Genomic DNA, 20,704 nt, shown 5'->3' with positions numbered 1-20,704 from the left:
CCACAAATCACAAGACCATGACCTGAGACACAGTGGGAGGCTCAATTGACTGAGCTACCCAGGTGCTCCTGACTAACGTAGATTTTTTGAATAGAATAAGGATGCTTTATTTTTGCAAGACTGATCACTAGAAAGCTATCCTGAAATATTGTTATATTTACAAAATGTTTTAGTAAAAAAAGTTTTTGTAATTTTATTTTTTTATTTACAATAAAAGTGAACCTATGTCAATGCCATCACCTCTAAAAATCTCCCTTGTATCATTCCTTTATATTCACAAGTATTTAAGTTATTCTGAAGCCACAGTAAATGATAGCATTTTCAGTTGTGGTTTCCAAGTGTTCGGCGTGAGTCTATAGAAACGTTAAATGGTTTTTATGGGTGGACTTTGTCATGCAGGACATTGCTAAACTCACTTACCCTAGGACTTTTTTTGTGGATTGCTTTGGATTTTCTATGAAGACAACTGTGTCATCTGTATTACCTGTTTCTTCCCAAAGTGTCTGCCTTTTCTTTCTCTTGCCTGTCAGCACTTAGAACCTCCAGTACAAGTCTGCACTGAAGGGGTAAGGCTGGCTATCCCGGCCTTGTTCCCGACCGTATGAGGAAAACATCTTTTACCGTTAAGGTGGAAGGACAAGGCTCATTTTTTTCTTCACATGTCAAATTAAATATTCCATATAGTTCCTTTTTTATGGCCAGTTGTATAAACAAGTCAAAATAACTAAGTTTACTAAGGTGATCTATTCTGCAGTCTCACACGAGCAACATGTAATAAAAATCTTAAATGGTACTTACTTTATCTGGACAATTTTTGCTCAGCATAAGTGGAAAGATTCGTTGCTGTAAGTATAATGCTTTACATTTATCACTACCATCACAACCATACATGAAGATGTTCTCTTTCGTACTATGGCCATGAAGGTCACAATATAAAATAACCTCTCGTTTCTCCATTAATCTACCAAGAAAAAAAAAAAAAAGCTAAATTATTAAATTTCACCTCTGCATTTTTCTTCTCTGGGTGTAACTATGGATTTGCAAGTCTAATATGCAAATAAACAGAATTTCTTATATCCTTGCTTTCGACTTCTTTCTCTTATTTATACTGCACATTATTTAAATTTTAAAACATCTTGGGGCACCTGGGTGGCTTAGTCGGTTAAGCGTCCGACTTTCGCTTAGGTCAGGATCTCGCGGTTCGTGGGTTTGAGCCCTGTGTCGGGCTCTGTGCTGACTGCCAGCTCAGAGCCTGGAGCCTGTTTCAGTCTGTGACTCCCTCTCTCTCTGACCCTCCCCTGCTCACGCTCTCTCTCTCTTAGAAATAAATAAAACATTAAAAAAAAAAAAAACATCTATTGTAATTTCCTGTTAACTATATACATATATAAAATATGAATGTTTACATTCCATTTTAAGGATAAAATTTACCTTTCACCCAAGACTCTTCACCGTATCCCTCTGCTTTATTATTCTGGTTTTCCCTTGCACACAGAAAACAGCTCACTCCTAGCTCTGCCCATTAGCTTTCACAGAGATTCCTTCTGACTAGAATACCTTCTTTCTTCATCTCTGTGAGTGCAAATACTGCCCCTCCAGGCTGACTTCATGTCTCACTTCCTGATTAGTCAAGGTCATATATATATTTTTTAAATTTCTGTAGCATGTCCATTATTTCTTTAGTGATTTTCTGTCTGGTTGACCTAAGCACATAATATTGGTACCATTTACTTGACACTTGCCTTGGAAAGTTTTCATATTTTTGATATTTACTCTACTTATGGGTAAGAAATGCTTCAAATCATCTAGAACAGTACTATGTGCACAAGTTCTCAAATATTTGTTAAAAACTGAGTACCTGAAAACTTGGTGCTAAAGCCAATTATTATATAACCCTTGATTAAAATGGTAAATATCATTTTGAGAAAAATGGTACCGAAGTTTGAATTTTCTTTCTGGTAAATTTTTAAAGATTTTTAAAAATGTTTGTTTATTTTTGAGAGAGAGAGAGACACAGAGTGCAAGCAAGAGAAGGTCAGAGAGACAAGGAGACACAGAATCTGAAGCAGGCTCCAGGTTCTGAACCGTCAGCACAGAGCCCAATGTGAGGCTTGAATTCACAAACTGTAAGATCATGACCTGAGCCAAAGTTGGCCACCCAACCAACTGAGCCACCCAGGGGTCCCTTTCTGGTAAATTTTTAATACATAAAGGAATTATTACACATTTCTTAAGGGCACAATCTATGGCTTGTAAAACTTGCCACTGAATGAATTACTAAAGCAATAAAAATAAGACCCCCCCCAAACTGACTGATGAAAATAACTAATGGAGAGGCTTTAAAAAGGTAAAAAAAAACAAAGTGGTGTTAAGATGGTAGGATGGGCATTTTTTTGCTTCCTCTCCCCATATGTCTAAACTTTATATAGTGTTCTATTACTTAAATAGCCAAAATCACATATACAAGAATATCTGGAAGGGTAAGTAAAAAATGTTAGTACTAGTATTTATAGTAATATGAAATGTATTACTTTTATAAAAATATTAAAACCTAAAATCAAAGCATTCAAAACATAGCTTATATTATCAACAATACTCCTTTAAACTATAGTGAAATTCCAAAGTGAAGTCTGTTACATGTATTAACTGATTGCCCTTTTCTCATTTGGTGTCCAATAAATTCTGATAATGTGTCCAATAAATTCTGATAATGTTAGACAGCCACTAAATGACCATTACAAGTTTTTAGAAAACTAAGTAGATTATAAAGCAAGAATATCAAGTTAGGGCCTTAAATATGAAATATTGAACATTTTTAAGTCAACATTTCCCCAGTTTTAATGACATTTCAGTTTCTTATATGTAAGTTAAAACAGACTTCTAAGTAATTCTCAAAGATATGTCATTACTTCGGAAGGGTCACTCTAAATTTTACATGAATTTAAAATCACTTGAGAAACAGCTTAGATCTTTTTTTTACCCACAGGTCAAGATACTCTAAGTATCTTGTACTAAGTATCCTATACTAAAAATTACTGTCTCTTATTCTCATTTTCTTTAAATACACTAAATCTTAGATATATTTATAGCTGCTTGCCTTCCCAAAATATGTGGGGCTTATTCTACGTACCTATGATCAATTGCAATGAGGTAGTTTTCCTTCTTGGAAGTCTTTCTGAAACTTAATGAGTAGATTCCTGCCTTAACCTTCTTACATGTCAATCCGAGAAGAACTAAGACATTTAAAGTATTTTCTACAGAGACAAGCCAAAGGGCCTTGGCCTATAATCCATCTGGTGTTGGACCAGGGACCCTTCATGTCAAAGAGCACTAAGCAGACATTATAGATATTCTAATCAGCATCCTTTCTTATTATTTTTTTAAATTTTAGAATAATTTTAGATTACCCAAAATTTGCAAAAATAGTAGTGTTTCCACATACCCCTTGTCCATTTCCCCCTAATGTTAACATATTACATAACCGTGGTACCGCGTTCAAACCGAAACCAACAGTGGTACACTACTAGTAACTAAACTCCCAACCTTATCGGATTTCACTGGTTTTGCCACAGATGTCTTTTCTGTCCCAGAATCCAATCAGGGTCATCACACTGCACTTAGCTCTCTTTTTACTGTTAGTTATCCCCAGGAAACAAAGGACATCATGGGTTATTTTTTTTTTCTCAGATAAGTGCAGGGCACCCTGGAGACCTATCTGTGAGGGGTATAAAAACAGTTTTCGGTCCTTTTGGTGGCGATCTGCACCTCAATCCCTTTGTGCCTAGCAGATGAAAAGATTAGCATGGAAGTGCAAGTTGAAGCTGAGGCTGAACGGAGATAACGGGGGCCATCCTGAGCCTGTCAGCTCCTCTGATGGACTGGAGGTACACGTGAGGTCCTCAGCCTTCACACGGTTCTTGTACCTGCACTAGGAGCCCTAACAAAGTGGGATGAGGATATATACACTCTCTATAATAGTACTTACTATTGTATTTCAATAATCCTAAACAGTTTACAAAGAGTTTTTACATTTGTATCTGATTAACAATTTTTTCCTTTTTATATCTGAGCTCACACTAAAAACACTTATATCTTTCAATGTTCTGTATTTTTTTTTCAGGCACTTTATTTGATAATACTCTCAATCCTCCTGCCTATGAAGTATTATTGTTACCACTTTATAGATGAGAAAACCGAGCTTTAGATTTATTTTTAAATTGCTCAAGGCCACACAGCAAATGATATACCAGGACTCCAATCTGATATTTTATCTCCATTCTACACTCTTAACCAAAAAAGTTAAGAGGCTTTGGACTTGGAATGGGGTTGTTTGACTCCAGTAAATCTTTCTGCTCTAGCACATGCCTATTCCTGATTGTTACTGCCTGAATCTATTAAAGAATTCACCCATTCAACAAATATTTAAATACTATGTGCATTTACTATTCTGGATTCTCTGGAAAACTTAAAGCTGTTTTTTTTTTTCCTGGGGGGAAAAGCACTATCATTCATCAAAATTTCAATAACTATGTAACCTGATGGTCAAAACACTTATCATAGTAAAGAGTACACTTATCATGATTAGCACTGAGTAATGTATAGAATTGCTGAGTCACTATATTGTACACCTAAGCTAGTATCATATGTTAACTACACTGGAATTAAAAAACTTAATAAAAAAAGGCTCATCAAAGAGCAATGTATGATCAATGTGGTGCCAGGATGCCCTATGACATATAATTATTTTTCACATATAAGGGATTCAAGCGTCCCAAAGTAAACATCAGTGCTACCTTTACCTTTAGCAAGAAACCAGACTTGGGATATGCAAATTTAATTGTTAGTTTCACAGAGCCACTAAAATGTTCTAAAAATGTATCCATTATTTAAGAAAAGGCTGGTGAATCCAATGGCATAATGCCAGAAAGAAGAGAGGAAAGAATGGAGGAAAGTATCTGTAGTTAAACAATTAGTTAAACTGTCTTAAGAAAAGCTAGAGTAAAATGAGTGGGATTGTGGTAACAAAGTTCTCACTACCAAGTTTACTAAGTAGAGAGGTAATATGAAGCTTATCTTACCTATGGATCATGTTCCTCGTATACCAAACAGAAGGAAATGATTCCTTTAGGACAGATGTGTAGTTACGGTTTAAATCTCGTCCGGCTAAGGAACAACGATAATTTCCCACAATCACACCATCTGGATTCAGCATAGGTACCACCTTGAAGATGAAAGTGTCCCGAAGCAACTGTGCATCACTTGAGTCTCCTAAAATATAATCTAGGAAGCCTTTCATGATCCAAGAGCTGTTGGTTTCTCCTGGATGTACCCTTGCAGTCAAAATCACGGCCTTTCGCTTTTTTGAGTCTGTGTTCTTCAAGGGAGTAGTGATTGTTAAAACATACACCATGTTCCTAGCAATTGTGTGGCACAAGACACGTATGTTACAAAACTTTGACCGTACTGAGTCATTATTGATACGAGACAGGTACTCTTGCAGGTTGGTGTAAGTATACGGATAGCAGTGAGCAAAGTAGCAGGTGTCTTTGTTGTGTGGAAATTGAAATGTCCATGTAAGAGAGAAATAATGGCGTCCATCTTGTCCCTGGTTGTTCCTATAATACTTGATTTGGTCTCCTATTCTCTGCCAGCCAATATTATGAGCCTCGGCCTCTTTTTCAGAATAAAACAGTGGGCGCATACCCCGACTGTAAAGACTAGCAGGCTTAGTGAAATTGATTATAGTGAATCTGTAGACTATTCCTGCTTGAGTATTAGTGACTTGGAAATAGTACCATTGGGTGTGTTTATTTGTGAAGAGGTCAGGGCGCACAGTCAACTGGTATTCATATTCTGCCCTAATACACAAAAAGGAAGGAAAAAAACATGTAAAAATGACATTCAAATTTAAATTACATAAGGAAAATTATTTTACTTTTACCTATTCACTGAGAGCCTTTTTTCCTGAAACTATTTAGGCAGCATCCAATAGCAAGTAACTGTAAAAGATAAAAGTTTTGAAATGTTCTCTCTTATTGGATATGAAATTGCTTCTATGCTAATTCTCTAAAGCCTTTTTATTTCTTTGTAATTCAAGAGATATGCATGTGATATAAAATCCTGTATTTCATCTCAATTACATTTCCTATAAAAAAGTGATTAAAGAAATCTTAAAAATGAATTAAAGTCCAGTGTTTCTTTTTTTATTTCAGATATATATTCCTGTTTTCTGTTAGAATCAAACCCTAGGGATCTGAAATACTATCACTGAGAAAGGTTTAAAACATATAAATTAACACAACCACATACATCAAGAAATTTGAAACTCTTTAAGGACTGTATTTGGTAACTATTTGCATCCCCCATACTTAGTCCCTGAGGATACTTAAATAAAGGTAAAAATCATTTTACTGGAACATTTGTTTTATACACACACACCACACACAATCTTACTGGTTGTTTGTGACTTCTTCTTCACCAAGTAACCTTCTATTCTGTCAGAACTATGTACTTACTATGTGTATGTGTGTGAGTGAGGCATAGGTGAAATAAAGGATGTAAAACCAGAGCTGTTGAATCTAGGTCATGGGTATATGATGGTTAATAGAGAACTGTATTATTTTCTGCATTTAAATCTTTTCCTAGTAAAATTTTTTTAAAAGAATGTCCTTGGATAGCATGCATGTTCCCAAACATATTTTATAGAACACTCATCCCAAACACTATTCCAGTAAAAATATGAGAAGCAGTGTGAGTGTGTCTGTGTGTATGACAATTCATACTGGCATATTAAAAATGTACAGTACAGAAACCTGCTTAAGTTCACAGTATTTGAATCCAGAATTTGAACCTTTCATACCCCCTTCACAATAATCTCTAATTGGTATCTATACTTCAAGATACTAAAACTTTACCGTACGTAATACAGAAAATAATAAATAGTTGAAGGTCCAGCTCCTCAAATAAAAATAATTAAAACCTACACTTTGACTACCTTCTGTAGATTTCCACTCTCAAATCTTGCTTCAAACATCAAAGTATTGTCATAGTTATCCACAGGTTGCTTCAGGGGTGTTCGGCTGCCCCCTACGCGGGAATACACAAAACAGGGCTCCTTGTAAGCTGATGACAGAAGAAGACCATAAAGGTATCAACCCATGTCTAAAGTATACAGATTATTCTGCATAGAGTTTGGAGCCACAGTATAATGAAAGTGTCGCTAAGGATTTAAAATTTTAAAGCAATTTGACACTAACATACAGATTTGTTGAAGTAAAAGTCTAATAGTATTCAGACTAGAAAAGCAATGCCCAAAATAAATTCATGTATTTCTCACATTAAAAGTATTTATCCCACTTCTAATTATTATGGAGTAATTGGTCCTAAACTTTCCCATTCACTATAAATATAAAGCTGGACCAAAAAATGAGCTATTTCCATATATTTGATAACACACAGACTACAACTATAAGAATAGTTCAAAGAAGATAAATACATGAAGTAAGCCTGTGTTTAACCCTGGCTTTCTTCCTGAGAATACTTTCTGACTACACCCTAAGAAGGTGGCACTTAAGAATAGCTGAGCGGAAGAGGCAAGATTGTTGCTTGGGGCTACTGAAATTTATGAGACAGGACACCAGAGAGAGGAAAGGTACATAGATGGAGGGGCTCAACAGTCTATATGGTGGTTCCCTGGTCTATGACAGGGCTTGGCTGGATAAGCACAGGGTAAGACCCAGTAAGACAGGAGAATGCTACTGTGGTGCTGAGATATCAGGCATGCAATTCTAGAACATACTGTACTTCTGACCTATCCAGAGTGGAAAGACGTCATTGAGTACCTCAGGCATTCAATCATGACTCAAGAAAGGCTGCATAGTAGGCATAAAGACCACATCCAAGGGTAAGGACCATGACCTAGGACTAAATGAAGGACTAAGACAAAATAAAAATTTTGCCCTTACAAAAATAAAACCAAGCCTGAAAGAAGCAAAACGATCTGCCAGCAATTTAACTGCCTACCAGAGCAAAAGTGGCATAATTTTTAAAAAGAACATAATACAGACTCCTACGACATATTTTCACAATGTCCTGCATATGATTTGGAAAAACTATGAAACACGAAGAAAAGCAGGAAAAATATGATCCATGGTCATACACAGACACACACACACACACACACACACACACACACTTTTCAACAAACCCCAAGATAACCCAGATGTTGGGATTAACAGAGGATTCTGAATATATATTGAAAAATTTAAACAGATTAAGTAATCTCAAAAAACCCCTGAAAAACTACAAAAAAAATACCCAATGAAAAGTCTTGAAATAAAAATGGCAGTAACTGAAGTTAATGATTAGATGGGTTTAAGAAAAATTGAATATTACAAAAGATGCAGTAAACTTAAAAATAAATACAATTATTCAAACTCAAGGACAGAGAAGGAAAAAAAGATCCAGTGACATGTAGAACATAGCTAGAAATCCAACATATGTGTAATTGGAATTCCAAAGGACAGAAAAGAACACAGAAAAAATATGTGAAGAAATAATGGCTGAAAAGTTTGCAAATTTGGGGGGGGAAAGCAAAAAAGCCATAAGAAAAAAACCTATGGATCAAAGAAGCTCAGCAAACTTCAAGCAAGATAAATATAAAGGTATCCAAATATAAAGGCAGATCATAGCCAAATGCTGAAAACAACCAGAGAGAAAAAGACACATTATATATATATATATATATAAAAAACCTATGGATCAAAGAAGCTCAGCAAACTTCAAGCAAGATAAATATAAAGGTATCCAAATATAAAGGCAGATCATAGCCAAATGCTGAAAACAACCAGAGAGAAAAAGACACATTATATATATATATATATATATGTAGGGAACAATGACAAAAATTACGGCTAATTTTTAAGACAGAAGATGTCACAAGACATCCTTAAAAATATTAAAAAGAAAAGAAAAAAATCTTTAGAAGAAAAATAACATGAACCCAGAATGCTATACACCCTGCTGTTTGCAGACTTCTCTTTCCTATAGCCACAGATCTGGAAACCCTTTTGTCCTCTTACTCTTTCAGGCCTAGGACACACAATGATTTTGCTCTGTTCACAGTTTAAGGTTGCTTTACCATCCCTTGTGAGTCTCCCTTAATTCTGTCCACACTTTGGGAAGTTATACTTTCATTAAACTTTCTTAAATTATTCCCAGTATGTTATTCAGTTCGTGACAAGCCCCTGACTCACCTCAACTATTTTAATATTTTATCAGATCTTATGTAAGTTATGTTTGGAAGTTCTAAGGCAGGTTAGCCGTGAAAATATTTGAAATTAAAAAAAAAAAAAACAGAGATGCTTGTCTTTCCTCTGGTTCTTACAAAATATGTGAGGATATGATTTCTAGAACTGCTTACTGTAAAGGAAACAATCCTTGTACATTTTTGTTTTGCCAGCCTTTTAAATAAAGTACGTATGCTTCCTGAAGTTATCTGTAATGTATTCTCTAAGATATAGATCTTTGATGGTGAAACTGTGCAGGAATCCCATACCTCCTTACACGGCGCTTGAGGAGCAAGAGAGTTTAGCATACAGGCTGAGACATTGATGCTTTATTATTAGCATACTATCGTAAAGCGGATATGTGTGTTTGCATTACTAGAGCTCTCAAAGTACAAATATTGATCTTGACTGTTAAGAACACTTTTCCTGAGATATAATCTTAGATGTTATTTGCAGTGTGGGGTATTTTCCCCTTTTAAAGATGCAATTTCAAGAAATGCATCAAATTGGCATGAAATGAGAGGAAAGTCATCTGAAAGATTTCATGAACTTGACCTGTCAATAGTTGCAGAGTACTCCACGGGTTTATCTTTGAAAGCTGATGTGAACATAATTCCTTTTAAATATAACTCTCCATTCTGGTGGGCAATAAGTCTTTTTTACAGCAACTCTGTATAAACTGCAGTACACCTTCAAGAATATAATTAGCACTAAATCCACATTTGAATCACCTGTAACCAGACATCTTGATGGCGACAGGGACTTCATGGTATTCTACAGTTTCTATTATAAACAGCAAAACAAATATAATTAAGAGATGAACCAAATTATATTTTATACCAACATCCTTCATTATGTACCCACCATCTTCAGCTAAATAAACTACAGTATCTTCCTTGGAGTTTGGATAAAGGGGTTCCATCTCTAGACCTGTTGGGATGTACACAGGCTCAGGATTAGAAGGAGTCCAATCTGAGGGAAAAAAAAAAAGAAAACACTACTTGAATATTACTTCAAAATAAAACAGGCAATGTTTTTAGTGTTTATTTATTTATTTTGAGAGAGTGAGTGAGCAGGGGAGAGGCAGAGAGAGAGGGAAAGAGCGAGAATTCCAATCTGACAGTGCAGAACCTGACATGGGTCTCGAACTCACGAACTGAGATCATGACCTAAGCCAAAAACAAGTGTCAGATGCTTAACTCACTGAGCTGCCTGGGTGCCCCAATAAAGCAGGATGTTTTTATTGTATATTTTCAAATTATTCATTGGTATTTTTAGTCTAAAATTTAGTGTTTTATCAGACACATAGACCAATGGAATAGAATTGAGAACTCAGAACTGGACCCACAAACGTATGGCCAACTAATTTTTGACAAAGCAGGAAAGAGTATCCAATGGAAAAAAAGACAGCATCTTTAACAGATGGTGCTGGGAGAAGTGGACAGTAACATGCAGAAGACTAAAACTAGATCATTTTCTCACACCATACACAAAAATAGACTCAAAATGGATAAAGGATCTGAATGTGAGACAGAAAACCATCAAAACTCTAGAGTAGAAAGCAGGAAACAACCTCCGTGACCTCAACCGCAGCTATTTCTTACCTGACACATCCCCAAAGGCAAGGGAATCAAGAGCAAAAATGAACTCATTGGAACCTCATCAAGATTAAAAGCTTCTGCCCGGCAAAGGAAACAATCCATAAAACTAATAGGCAACCAATGGAATGGGAAAAGATAGTTGCAAATGACATATCAGATAAAGGGCTAGTATCCAAAATCTATAAGGAACTCTCCAAACTCCACACCTTAAAAACAAACAACCCAGTGAAGAAATGGGCAGAAGACATGAACAGACACTTCTCCAAAGAGGACATCCAGATGGCCAACAGACACATGAAACGATGCTCAGCATCCCTCTTCATCAGGGAAATACAAATCAAAACTGCACTGAGATACCACCTCACGCCAGTCAGAGTGGCTAAAATGAGCAGATCAGGATACTCTAGATGCTTTCGAGGATGTGGAGAAACGGGCACCCTCCTACACTGTTGGTGGGTTTGTAAACTGGTGCATCCCCTCTGGAAAACAGTTTGGAGGTTCCTCAAAAAATTAACAATAGAATTCTCCTATGACCCAGCAATAGCACTGCTAGGAATTTACTCAAGGGATACTGGAGTGCTGATGCATAGGGGCACATGTACCCCAATGTTGAAAGCAGCACTCTCAACAACAGCCAAAACATGGAAAGAGCCTAAGTGTCCATCAACGGACGAATGGATCAAGAAGATGTGGTTTATCTATACAACGGAATACTACATGGCAAAGAGAAAGAAGGAAATCTGGCCACGTGTGGCAACATGGATGGAACTTGAGGCTGTTATGCTGAGTGAAAAAAGTCAGGCTGAGAAGGACAGATACCATATGTTTGCATGTATTGGAGGATTAGGAGGAACTTAACGGAGGACCATGGGGGAGAAGAAGAGGAAAAATAGTGGGGGAGAGGGAGGGAGGCAAACCATGAGAGACTCTTGAATGCCGAGAACAAACTGAGGGCTGGTAGGGGAGAGGGGAAGGGGGGTGATGGGCATGGGGGAGGGCACTTGTGAGGATGAGCACTGGGTGTTATTTGGAAACCAACTTGAAAATAATCTATTTAAGGAAAAAAATAAATAAAATTTAGTGTTTTATGTAGGGCTGGATTTTACTAAGGGTTCATTGGAAGTGATAATGAACACACTGTCACAAAACCTACAACATTTAATTTGTACTTTGTTCTACATTATTAAAGTGAGTAGCTCGTGACTGTTTTGTGTCATTATAGATTTTATATTGAAGTTCCCGTATTCCTGTGCATTTGATGACTTTCTGACCCAGCTCTGGGAACCCTGCTCCATTCTTTGTTCTCCCTTACCCTGCATCTTTAGCCTCTTGCTCGACAATGGCTGTCCTCAAAGCTTATACGTGTTCAAGTTTCTTCTATCTCCCCAAAGGAAGGGTATCCTTGAAATCCCATTTTCTTCTTTAGCTCTACCAGCTTTCCTTCTCTTCATTATTTTTAGAGCCAAACTTCTTAAAAGTTGTCTGGACCATGCTCTAATGCATGACCTATTTTTGATCAAATTTTCGAACATGACCTATGTGATTGGAAAAAGTACTTCACAGCCCAACTGCCCTAGTAGTTCCCACTTTTTGGTGGGACAATAATTTGGATGACGCATTCTCCTACTTTATTATTAGCAGATATGTGTCAGACTATGCTTGGCTCTGGAAATATGTATGCTCCAACAGAGGGAGCCATACTCTATGACTCCAAATATATTCATTGGAACAGTTTTTAAAATTGGGTGATGAGAAACAAGTATTACTAGACATTTTGAGGGCTGTGTACAACTGCTTTAGCAACATAAGTGTATTTAACATATGGATATGGATCAAGTCTAGCTACAGAAAAAGAACAGACTAGAATATTGATGCAAATATGCATGAATACACATTGCAGCCTTAACAACACACAACCAAATAAACTGATAATAAACAATAAAGAAAATTATAACTAAAACCTGAGCATCTCATTACTTGAAGCCTTAATCAACACCAACCAAACTTAATCATGAACCACTAACATAGCACTGATTCTGACAATTTTGGGAATTTCTGCTATTACCTTTGTGCAAGCTTATTGTCAAAAGTTGCATAATTTCTTTAATTCCCAATTAAAGAAACAGAGATCTCATTAGTCTGTTTATACTCTTCTTTTACTATTTACTAATAAATAGTTCTTATTTGTAAAGAAGTATGAAACTTTACACTGGAACTGGATGAAGAACTTACACAATAGGACCATGTTCGCAGCTTATCACAGTACCCTTATTGAGGATCATATTTTGAGAATCAGTCTTAACCCACTTCGAGCTTTGCTCTTTATAGTCTCATATCCACTACTCTATGAAAACTGTTCTTTGCATTGTATTTGACAGACTGTAGGATGGATGAATGGATAGTTGAACAACTCCCATAGGATACTTATGTATGTATCCCTTAAATTTAAATAATGTAATACTGACTTATTGCCATAAGTGCTTTATATCTGACACCACCTTCCCTGCAGAGAAGCTTCTTGGGAGCTAAAATTGTTTAAGCAGAGATTTGGGCTGGGAATGGAAGTATTTCCATATTTTTTGAGAAATAATCCACAGTGAAGAATTTCATCTGTGAGGGACTTAAACATCAAATGGATTCCTGATATAGACACTTCTTTCCTGTTATCTAATGGTAACTTTTGCAGGTGTCATTAAGTCAAATAGCCAGGCAACTTTACCCTTTTAGAATCTTCCTATTCTCAGAATCTCCTGCCAGACTTTTTGATCTTTTCCATTCAAAAAACTACTTAAAGGTGGTGGTAACTCTGTCCCAAAGAAATTAAATGTCTGTGCATAACAAATGTTTTGCTTCCCAGTTCTCTTACAGCTGCAGACTTTTGAGGTACCAAAATAGCACTTCAACAATGGACCAGCATGGAAATTGCTAGCATGGTTTCCCTGCCCTTGTGTTCTCCCACAGATCCAGCTCATCCAACATATCCTCAGCAGGAGTCCATCCAAAGCAGCACCGCAAGCATGGCAGTGTGCAAGCAGCCTTGACAGGGGCCAGCACCACCCCAAAGTGACTCCTGCCCTGAGGAAATGGGGAAGAAAACCACACATACTGAACAACTTGCTGGGGGCAGGCATATGATCTGACTGCAGGCCCCACCCACCAACAAAAGCCTCACAGGGGACAACACAGGGAGAGCACCCTAGAGTTTGGTGCTATACACCTCTGGAAAACACCTAGTCTGACTCAACTCAAGCCCAATATAGCTCCAGACTCATCCACTAACTACACAGGGACCTAACCCTGTCCACAATAGGGCAAAAAGAGCTATTGCAGACTGATGGCAAACACTGCTCAGCCACAACAGTAGGGTCCATCTAACACACACAGGAGACATGTCTGAAGTGCCAGGTTCTGTTGAACAGGGGACATTGCACTGCAGGCCACTACTTTCAAGAGCAGGAGATGTGGCTGACTTTTCTAACCCATAGACAAAACACAGAGAGTTAGACAAAATGAGGAGACAGAGGAATATCTCTCAAATGAAACAGGTCAAAATCATAGCAAGAGAGATGAATGAAACAGCTAAGTAATATGTCTGACAGAAAATTTAAAGTCATGGTCATAAAGATACTCACTGGACATGAGAAAAGAGTGGAGGACCTCAGTGAGACCCTCAACAAAGTGACAGAAAACATGAAAAAGAACCCATGAGAAATGAAGAACTCAATAACTGAAATTAAAAATATACTAGATGGGATAAATAGTAGACTAGAGGAAGCAGAAAGACAGACCAGTGACCTGGAGGAAAGAGTAACAGAAAGTAATCAAGCTGAACAAGAGAAAGAAAAAAGATAAAGAAAAATTGAAAACAGATTAAGAGAACTCACTGACATCATCAAGCATAATAATATTTGTACATAGGGATCCCAGAAGGAAAAGGGAGAGAGAAGGGGACAGAAGTTTTATTTGAAGAATAGCTGAAAACTTTCTGAATCTGGAGAAGGAAACAGAAATCCAGATCCAGGAGGCACAGAATGACCCCAACAAAATCAATCCAAGGAGGTCCACTCCAAAACACATAGTAATGAAAACAGCAAAAAGCAGTGATAAAGAATAATTTTTAAAAGCAGCAAGAGAAAAGAAAACAGTTATATACAAGGGAAACCTTGTTATGTAAGGTTATCAGCTGATTTTTCAGCAGAAACTTTGCAAGCCAGAATGGAGTGGCAGGATATACTCAAAGTGCTGAAAGAAAAAAACCCTGCAATCAAGAGTGTTCTATCCAGCAAGTCTATCACTCCGAATACAAGTAGAGATAAGGAGTTTCTCAGACAATAAAAGTTAGAGGAATTCATCACTAAACCAGCCCTACAAGAAATGTTAAAGAGGATTCTTTGTGTGAAAAGAAAAGACTGTAAGCAAGAGTAAAAAAATTAGGAAGCACAAAAGCAGTAAAATTAATTACATCTATAAAAATCAGTCAAGGGATTCACAAAATAAAAGTATGTAAAGTATGATACTATATACCTAAAACATGGGACTGGGGTGATGAGTAAAGAATGGGTTCAAACTTAGGCGATCCTAACTTAATATATACTGCTATATGCAGAAGATGTTGTATACAAAACTAACTGAAACCACAACTAAAACACCAGTAATAGATGCTACGCAAAAAGTAAAGACAAGGAATCCAAGAGTATCACTACAGAAAGCCAGCAAATAGTGACAGAAGAGAACAAGAGAAGGAATAGAGAAGAACTACAAAAACCTTAAAAGGAACGAGTAACAAAATGGCAGTGAATATACCCATCAACAATTACTTTGAATGTAAATGGAGTAAATGCTCCAATCAAAAGACACAGGATGATGGAGTAGATAAAAACCGCAAGACCCATCCATATGCAACCTACAGGAGACTCATTTCAGACCTAAAGACAGATTGAATGCAGATTGAAAGTGAAGGGATTGAGGAGGTTTTATCACGCAAATGGAAGCGAAAAGAAAGCTGGGGTAGCAATACTTATATCGGACAAAATAGACTTTAAAACAAAGACTAACAAGTCAAAGAAGAACACTACATAATCATAAAAAGAACAATCCAAGAAGATATAATAGCTGTAAATATTTATGCACCCAACATGAAAGCGCCCAAATACAGTGAATTACAAACATGAAGGAAGTAACTGATAGTAATACAATAACAGTAGGAACTTTAACACCCCACTTACATCAATGGATAGATCATCCAAACATAATCAACAAGGACACTTTGGACAACAAGGACAAGTGGCTTTGAATAACACATTGGATCAAATGGATTTAACAGATATATTCAGAACATTCCATCCTAAAACAGCAGAATAGAATTCTTTTCAAGTACACATGGAACATTCTTTAGAACAGATCACGTTAGGCCCCAAAACAAGTCTCAACAAACTAAAAAATAATGAAGTCATACCATGCATCTTTTCTGAGCACAAGACTAAAAAACTAGAATTCTACAACCACAAGAAAACTATATGGAAAAACACAAATACATGGAGGTTAAATAACATGGTACTAAACATTAAATAGGTCAACCAAGAAATCAAAGAGGAAATAAAAAAATACATGGAGACAAATGAAAACGAAAACACAACAGTCCAAAATCTTTGGGATTCAGCAAAAGCTCTTCCAAGAGGGAAGTTTATAGCAATATAGGCCTAACTCAAGAAGCAAGGAAAATGTCACATGAACAACCTAACCTTATACCTGAAGGCTAGAAAAGAAAAACAAAAAAAAACACCCCCTAGAAACCAGTAGAAGGAACATTAGAGCAGAAATAAACAAAATAGAAAATAAAAACAACAAAAACAACAGAACAGACCAATGAAAACAGGAGTAGGTTCTTGAAAAGATAAAAAAAATTGAGAAAACTTTGGCCAGACTCATTAAAAAGAGAGAAAGAAGAGGAGAAGGAGGGAGAGGGAGGGAGCAGGAGCATGATGGAGAGAGAATTCAAAATCAAGAATGAAAGAGGAGAAATAACAACTGACTGACACCTCAGAAATACAAAGGATTATAAGAAAATATTATAAAAATTATATGCCAACAAATTGGATAACAATAAGAGATGGACCAACTTTTTGAAACATTTAACCTTCCAAAACTGAATTAGGAAGAAACAGAAAATCTGAATAGATTGATTACCAGTCATGAAATTGAATCAGTAATCAAAAATCTCCAAACAAAAGTCTAGGACCAGATGGCTTTACAGGTGAATTCTACCAACATTTAAAGATGAGTTAATACCTATTCTTCTCAAACAATTCCAAAAAATAGAAGAGGAAGGAAGGTTCAAGGCAGGTATGAGGCCAGCAATACTCTGATACCAAAGTAGATAAAGGCGCTACAAAAAAAGAGGCCAATATCTTGATGAACATAGAAGCAAAAATCCTCAACAAAATAAGCAAACCAAATCCAACAATACATTTACCACAATCAGGTGGGATTTATTCCTGGGATGCAAGGGTAATTCAATATTTCCAAATAAATCAATGTGATACATCACATCAACGAGAAAGGATAAAAACATATGACCATTTCAATAGATGCAGAAAAAGCATTTGACAAAGTACAACATCCATTCATGATAAAACCCTCACAAAGGAGGTTTAGAGGGAATATAACATAATAAAGGCCATATATTAAAAACCCAAAACTAACATCATACTCAAAACAAAAAACAAGAAACAAAAGAAAACAGAACAGCACTGCTTCTTTTGAGTTCTCCTTGGGTCAAAGTCATGTCCCCAGAAGGAGACTTAGCATTTACTATGTCACATGAGCACCAAATCAGTGCTTTTGTGCCATTGTGTCTCTTGGATCATCCTGTGAAGTTTTTACTCTGGCCTTCAGCTCCTTTCTCCTTTGTCTTTAGGTCTGGCCTGGAGGGCTAATAGCGGAGACAACACTAGGCCCTCAGCCCCATACCATACATTACATTTTAAGGAAAACCAAACCAAACCAAAACCAAAACACCTCTCATGTTAAAGAAGACTCTTGAGGCTCTAACTCCCAGAATAGCAGACAAGCCTAGAAATGTCTAAAAAGAGCTTACATTCGAGCTAGAACCCCTAAACAAAAACAAGCTTAGAATGTGACACTTGTAACTAGCAAACATTTTGTCTGAAACTATTTGCTTGGTGTTTTCCCATCCTTGACTTCATTAGTTTGTGTTCAGTTCCAATCTGTAAATGACACTATTCTTGATAATAACAGAATACTGGTTTCTCAGAAAGTCAACAAATGTAAATTTACAAAGTGTCTTCATGATGATAAATCCAAATGTGTGGAGTACATTTATTTGGACTATACCTGTCATCCTTTTATGGAGGAAAAACAATGAAAATTAACAGCTCCAGTACTTATTCAACCATTTACAGCACTGATTTATTAAATAACATTTTTTTAATGTTTATTGTTGAGAGAGGGATAGGGATAGAGAGAGTGAGCATGAGTGGGGGAGGGGCAGAGAGAGCGTGGGGAGACAGAATCCGAAGCAGGCTCCAGGCTCCTAGCTGTCAGCACAGAGCCAGATGTGGGGCTTGAACCCACAAACCGTGAGATCTTTACCTGACCTGAAGTCTGATGCTTAACTGACTGAGCCACTCCGACGCCCATACAGCACTGATTTAAAAGCCTAAGTAGATGACAGTGGATATTGCATTTTCTCTTTTTTTCTGTAAGACTTCCTGCCCTTCACCTTTGGTTTATCCCACTTTTTGATGACGGACATGTAGTAGAAGGAAGTGATCTTCCAAAACAGATGTGTAAGAGTCATGGAAAATCTCAGGAGTAATAAAAGTTTTGAATTAAAGGTTCTTAATTTGGATGCTTTTGTTAAGTATTTTTTATTAAACAAGTTTACTGTATGAAAATTTAAAAATATACCTTAAGCCAGAAGAAAAAGACTTATGCATAATTCCATAACACAGATCTAAATAGGAACATTTGGATTTTTACCTTCAGGCTTTCTCTCTCTCAACTATCCCACAAAGATGCTTCCAGCTACAAGTAACAACCGTTCTTTTTTTTTTTTTTTAATGTTTTATTTATTTCTGAGAGACAGAGAGAGACAGCGTAAGCAGGGGAGGGTCAGAAAGAGAGGGAGTTACAGAATCTGAAACAGGCTCCAGGCTCTGAGCTAGCTGTTAACACAGAGCCCGACATGGGGCTCGAACCCACGAACTGTGAGATCATGACCTGAGCTGAAGTTGGACGCTTAACTGACTGAGCCACCCAGGCGCCCCACAAGTAACAAAAATTCTTAAGGCAAACTGGCTTACGAATAATTTATTATCTTACGTATCTAGAAATCTAGAAACAGAGCGGATTCAAGGTCTGGTACAATCAGTGGCTCAGTGGCCATTCAAGGCACAATTTGTTTATGTCCTTCTACTTTGTCATTTCAGCTCTGAGGTCCTCCTAAGGCTGGATCCCTTCTGATTGTAAAACAAGAACACTGTGGCTTTCAGTAGAACAGTGTCATGGACTAACTGACCTATGCCACTGACCTGAAGTGAAATGGATACTTGGGAGTCAGCCACAATTCCTCTTCACATAAATCATATCATTTTATATATAAACTGATCATCAATTTTTCCCACCCCACCTAACCAAGTATCTTAGAGATTTTTCTTTATTAATATACATAGATCTCTCTCATTTCTATAATAGCTGTGTAGAGTTCCCTAATATGGACTGCCACTATCTGACCACTGGCAAGGCATTACAGTATTTCTTTCTTGATGGACATTCTGGTTGTTTCTAATGGTCTCTTTATCCTACATTACTTATACTATGCCTCAATTCATGTGTTTGAATACTTGTAGGTTAGACACCTGGTAGTGGAAACACTAAATAAAAAAAATGTGAATTTTACATCTTGAAATATAAAGCAATTATACACTGCCCTCAAAAAAGAATATAGTAATCTCATTTGTATGTTTGTATGCCGGGAGCCGCACCGGCCTCTCTGGATGGCAGTCACAGCAAGGAAGTGGCAATGTTTGCAGCTCCTGCCATGAGAAACGAAAACTGGTATCTCCTTCTGCTACTATTGGCTCATGTTGGATATAAGCCTGCTGGTATTGACCAGGCCTCACAATATTCCATATCAGACCCATATTCTGAATACAGATGCCTCATAAGGAAAAGCATATTCCTGCCTTTACAAAAGAGATTCTGGATGAAAGCTCTATGGGGAAGATTGTCAAAAGGCTCTTCCTGTGGGCCTTGCAGATCCGAGACTCAGGGGGTTAAGAACACAAGAATTACAATTGAGCCTGGCCCTGAGACCAAGGGCCTATTTTGGGGTTAAGAGCAAAACATAGTTACCACATATATCTTTGCTAATTGGTGAAACATAACAGTCCCTTCCTCAAAGCCTACTTTCTACAAACACCCTCTCTTACACTGGCAGCTGGGATGAGGATAGATAAAAGTAGCTAAAACATAACCCAGGGGCAAAAGACTGACCCATTCAGGGCCCCCATGATAGTTTCCACAAACAAACCAATTCAGAAACATTCATCCTCTTGAGAGCCAGACAAAATACTCCTAGCTTATCTATATACAATTTGACCTATATGTTATCCTGTTTTTCACTAAGAACATTCTGTTATTTCCTTGGTCAGAATAATTCTACTATTGTTAGCACAAAAGGCCTCCCATTTTAAGAAATTCCTTTCTCCGACTTCATCTTGTTGCTGAACCTTTAAATAAAGACACAAAAACCGACAGGACAGAGATGCCTGCCTGGTGATCAGAAAGAATCTC

The 20,704-nt window shown here is 37.0% G+C and overlaps 1 protein-coding gene across 8 annotated transcripts in view; it reads right to left on the bottom strand.

Annotated features, from left to right (window-relative positions):
* Positions 1 to 20,704, bottom strand: part of AGBL3 (ATP/GTP binding protein like 3) — a 70,085-nt gene that overhangs the window by 40,510 nt on the left and 8,871 nt on the right. For 5 of the 8 annotated variants that reach the window (XM_039243225.1, XM_039243231.1, XM_039243237.1 and 2 more), the window contains 4 exons: positions 10,152 to 10,259; positions 6,984 to 7,122; positions 5,079 to 5,858; positions 799 to 961 (listed from right to left, as the gene is read on the bottom strand). In XM_039243225.1, the coding sequence (XP_039099156.1) occupies positions 799 to 961; positions 5,079 to 5,858; positions 6,984 to 7,122; positions 10,152 to 10,259 (1,190 nt within the window). Of the gene's footprint in view, positions 1 to 798; positions 962 to 5,078; positions 6,000 to 6,983; positions 7,123 to 10,151; positions 10,260 to 20,704 lie in introns of those variants that run through there. The other 3 variants (XM_039243269.1, XM_039243278.1, XM_039243259.1) reach the window with 3 other exon arrangements.

The sequence above is a fragment of the Hyaena hyaena genome, unplaced genomic scaffold (assembly GCF_003009895.1).
Source record: "Hyaena hyaena isolate Hyena2069 unplaced genomic scaffold, ASM300989v1 scaffold_8, whole genome shotgun sequence".
Taxonomy (NCBI): domain Eukaryota; kingdom Metazoa; phylum Chordata; class Mammalia; order Carnivora; family Hyaenidae; genus Hyaena; species Hyaena hyaena.
The sequence above is the reverse complement of the archived record's forward strand: the minus strand, read 5'-3'. Positions and strand labels throughout refer to the sequence as shown.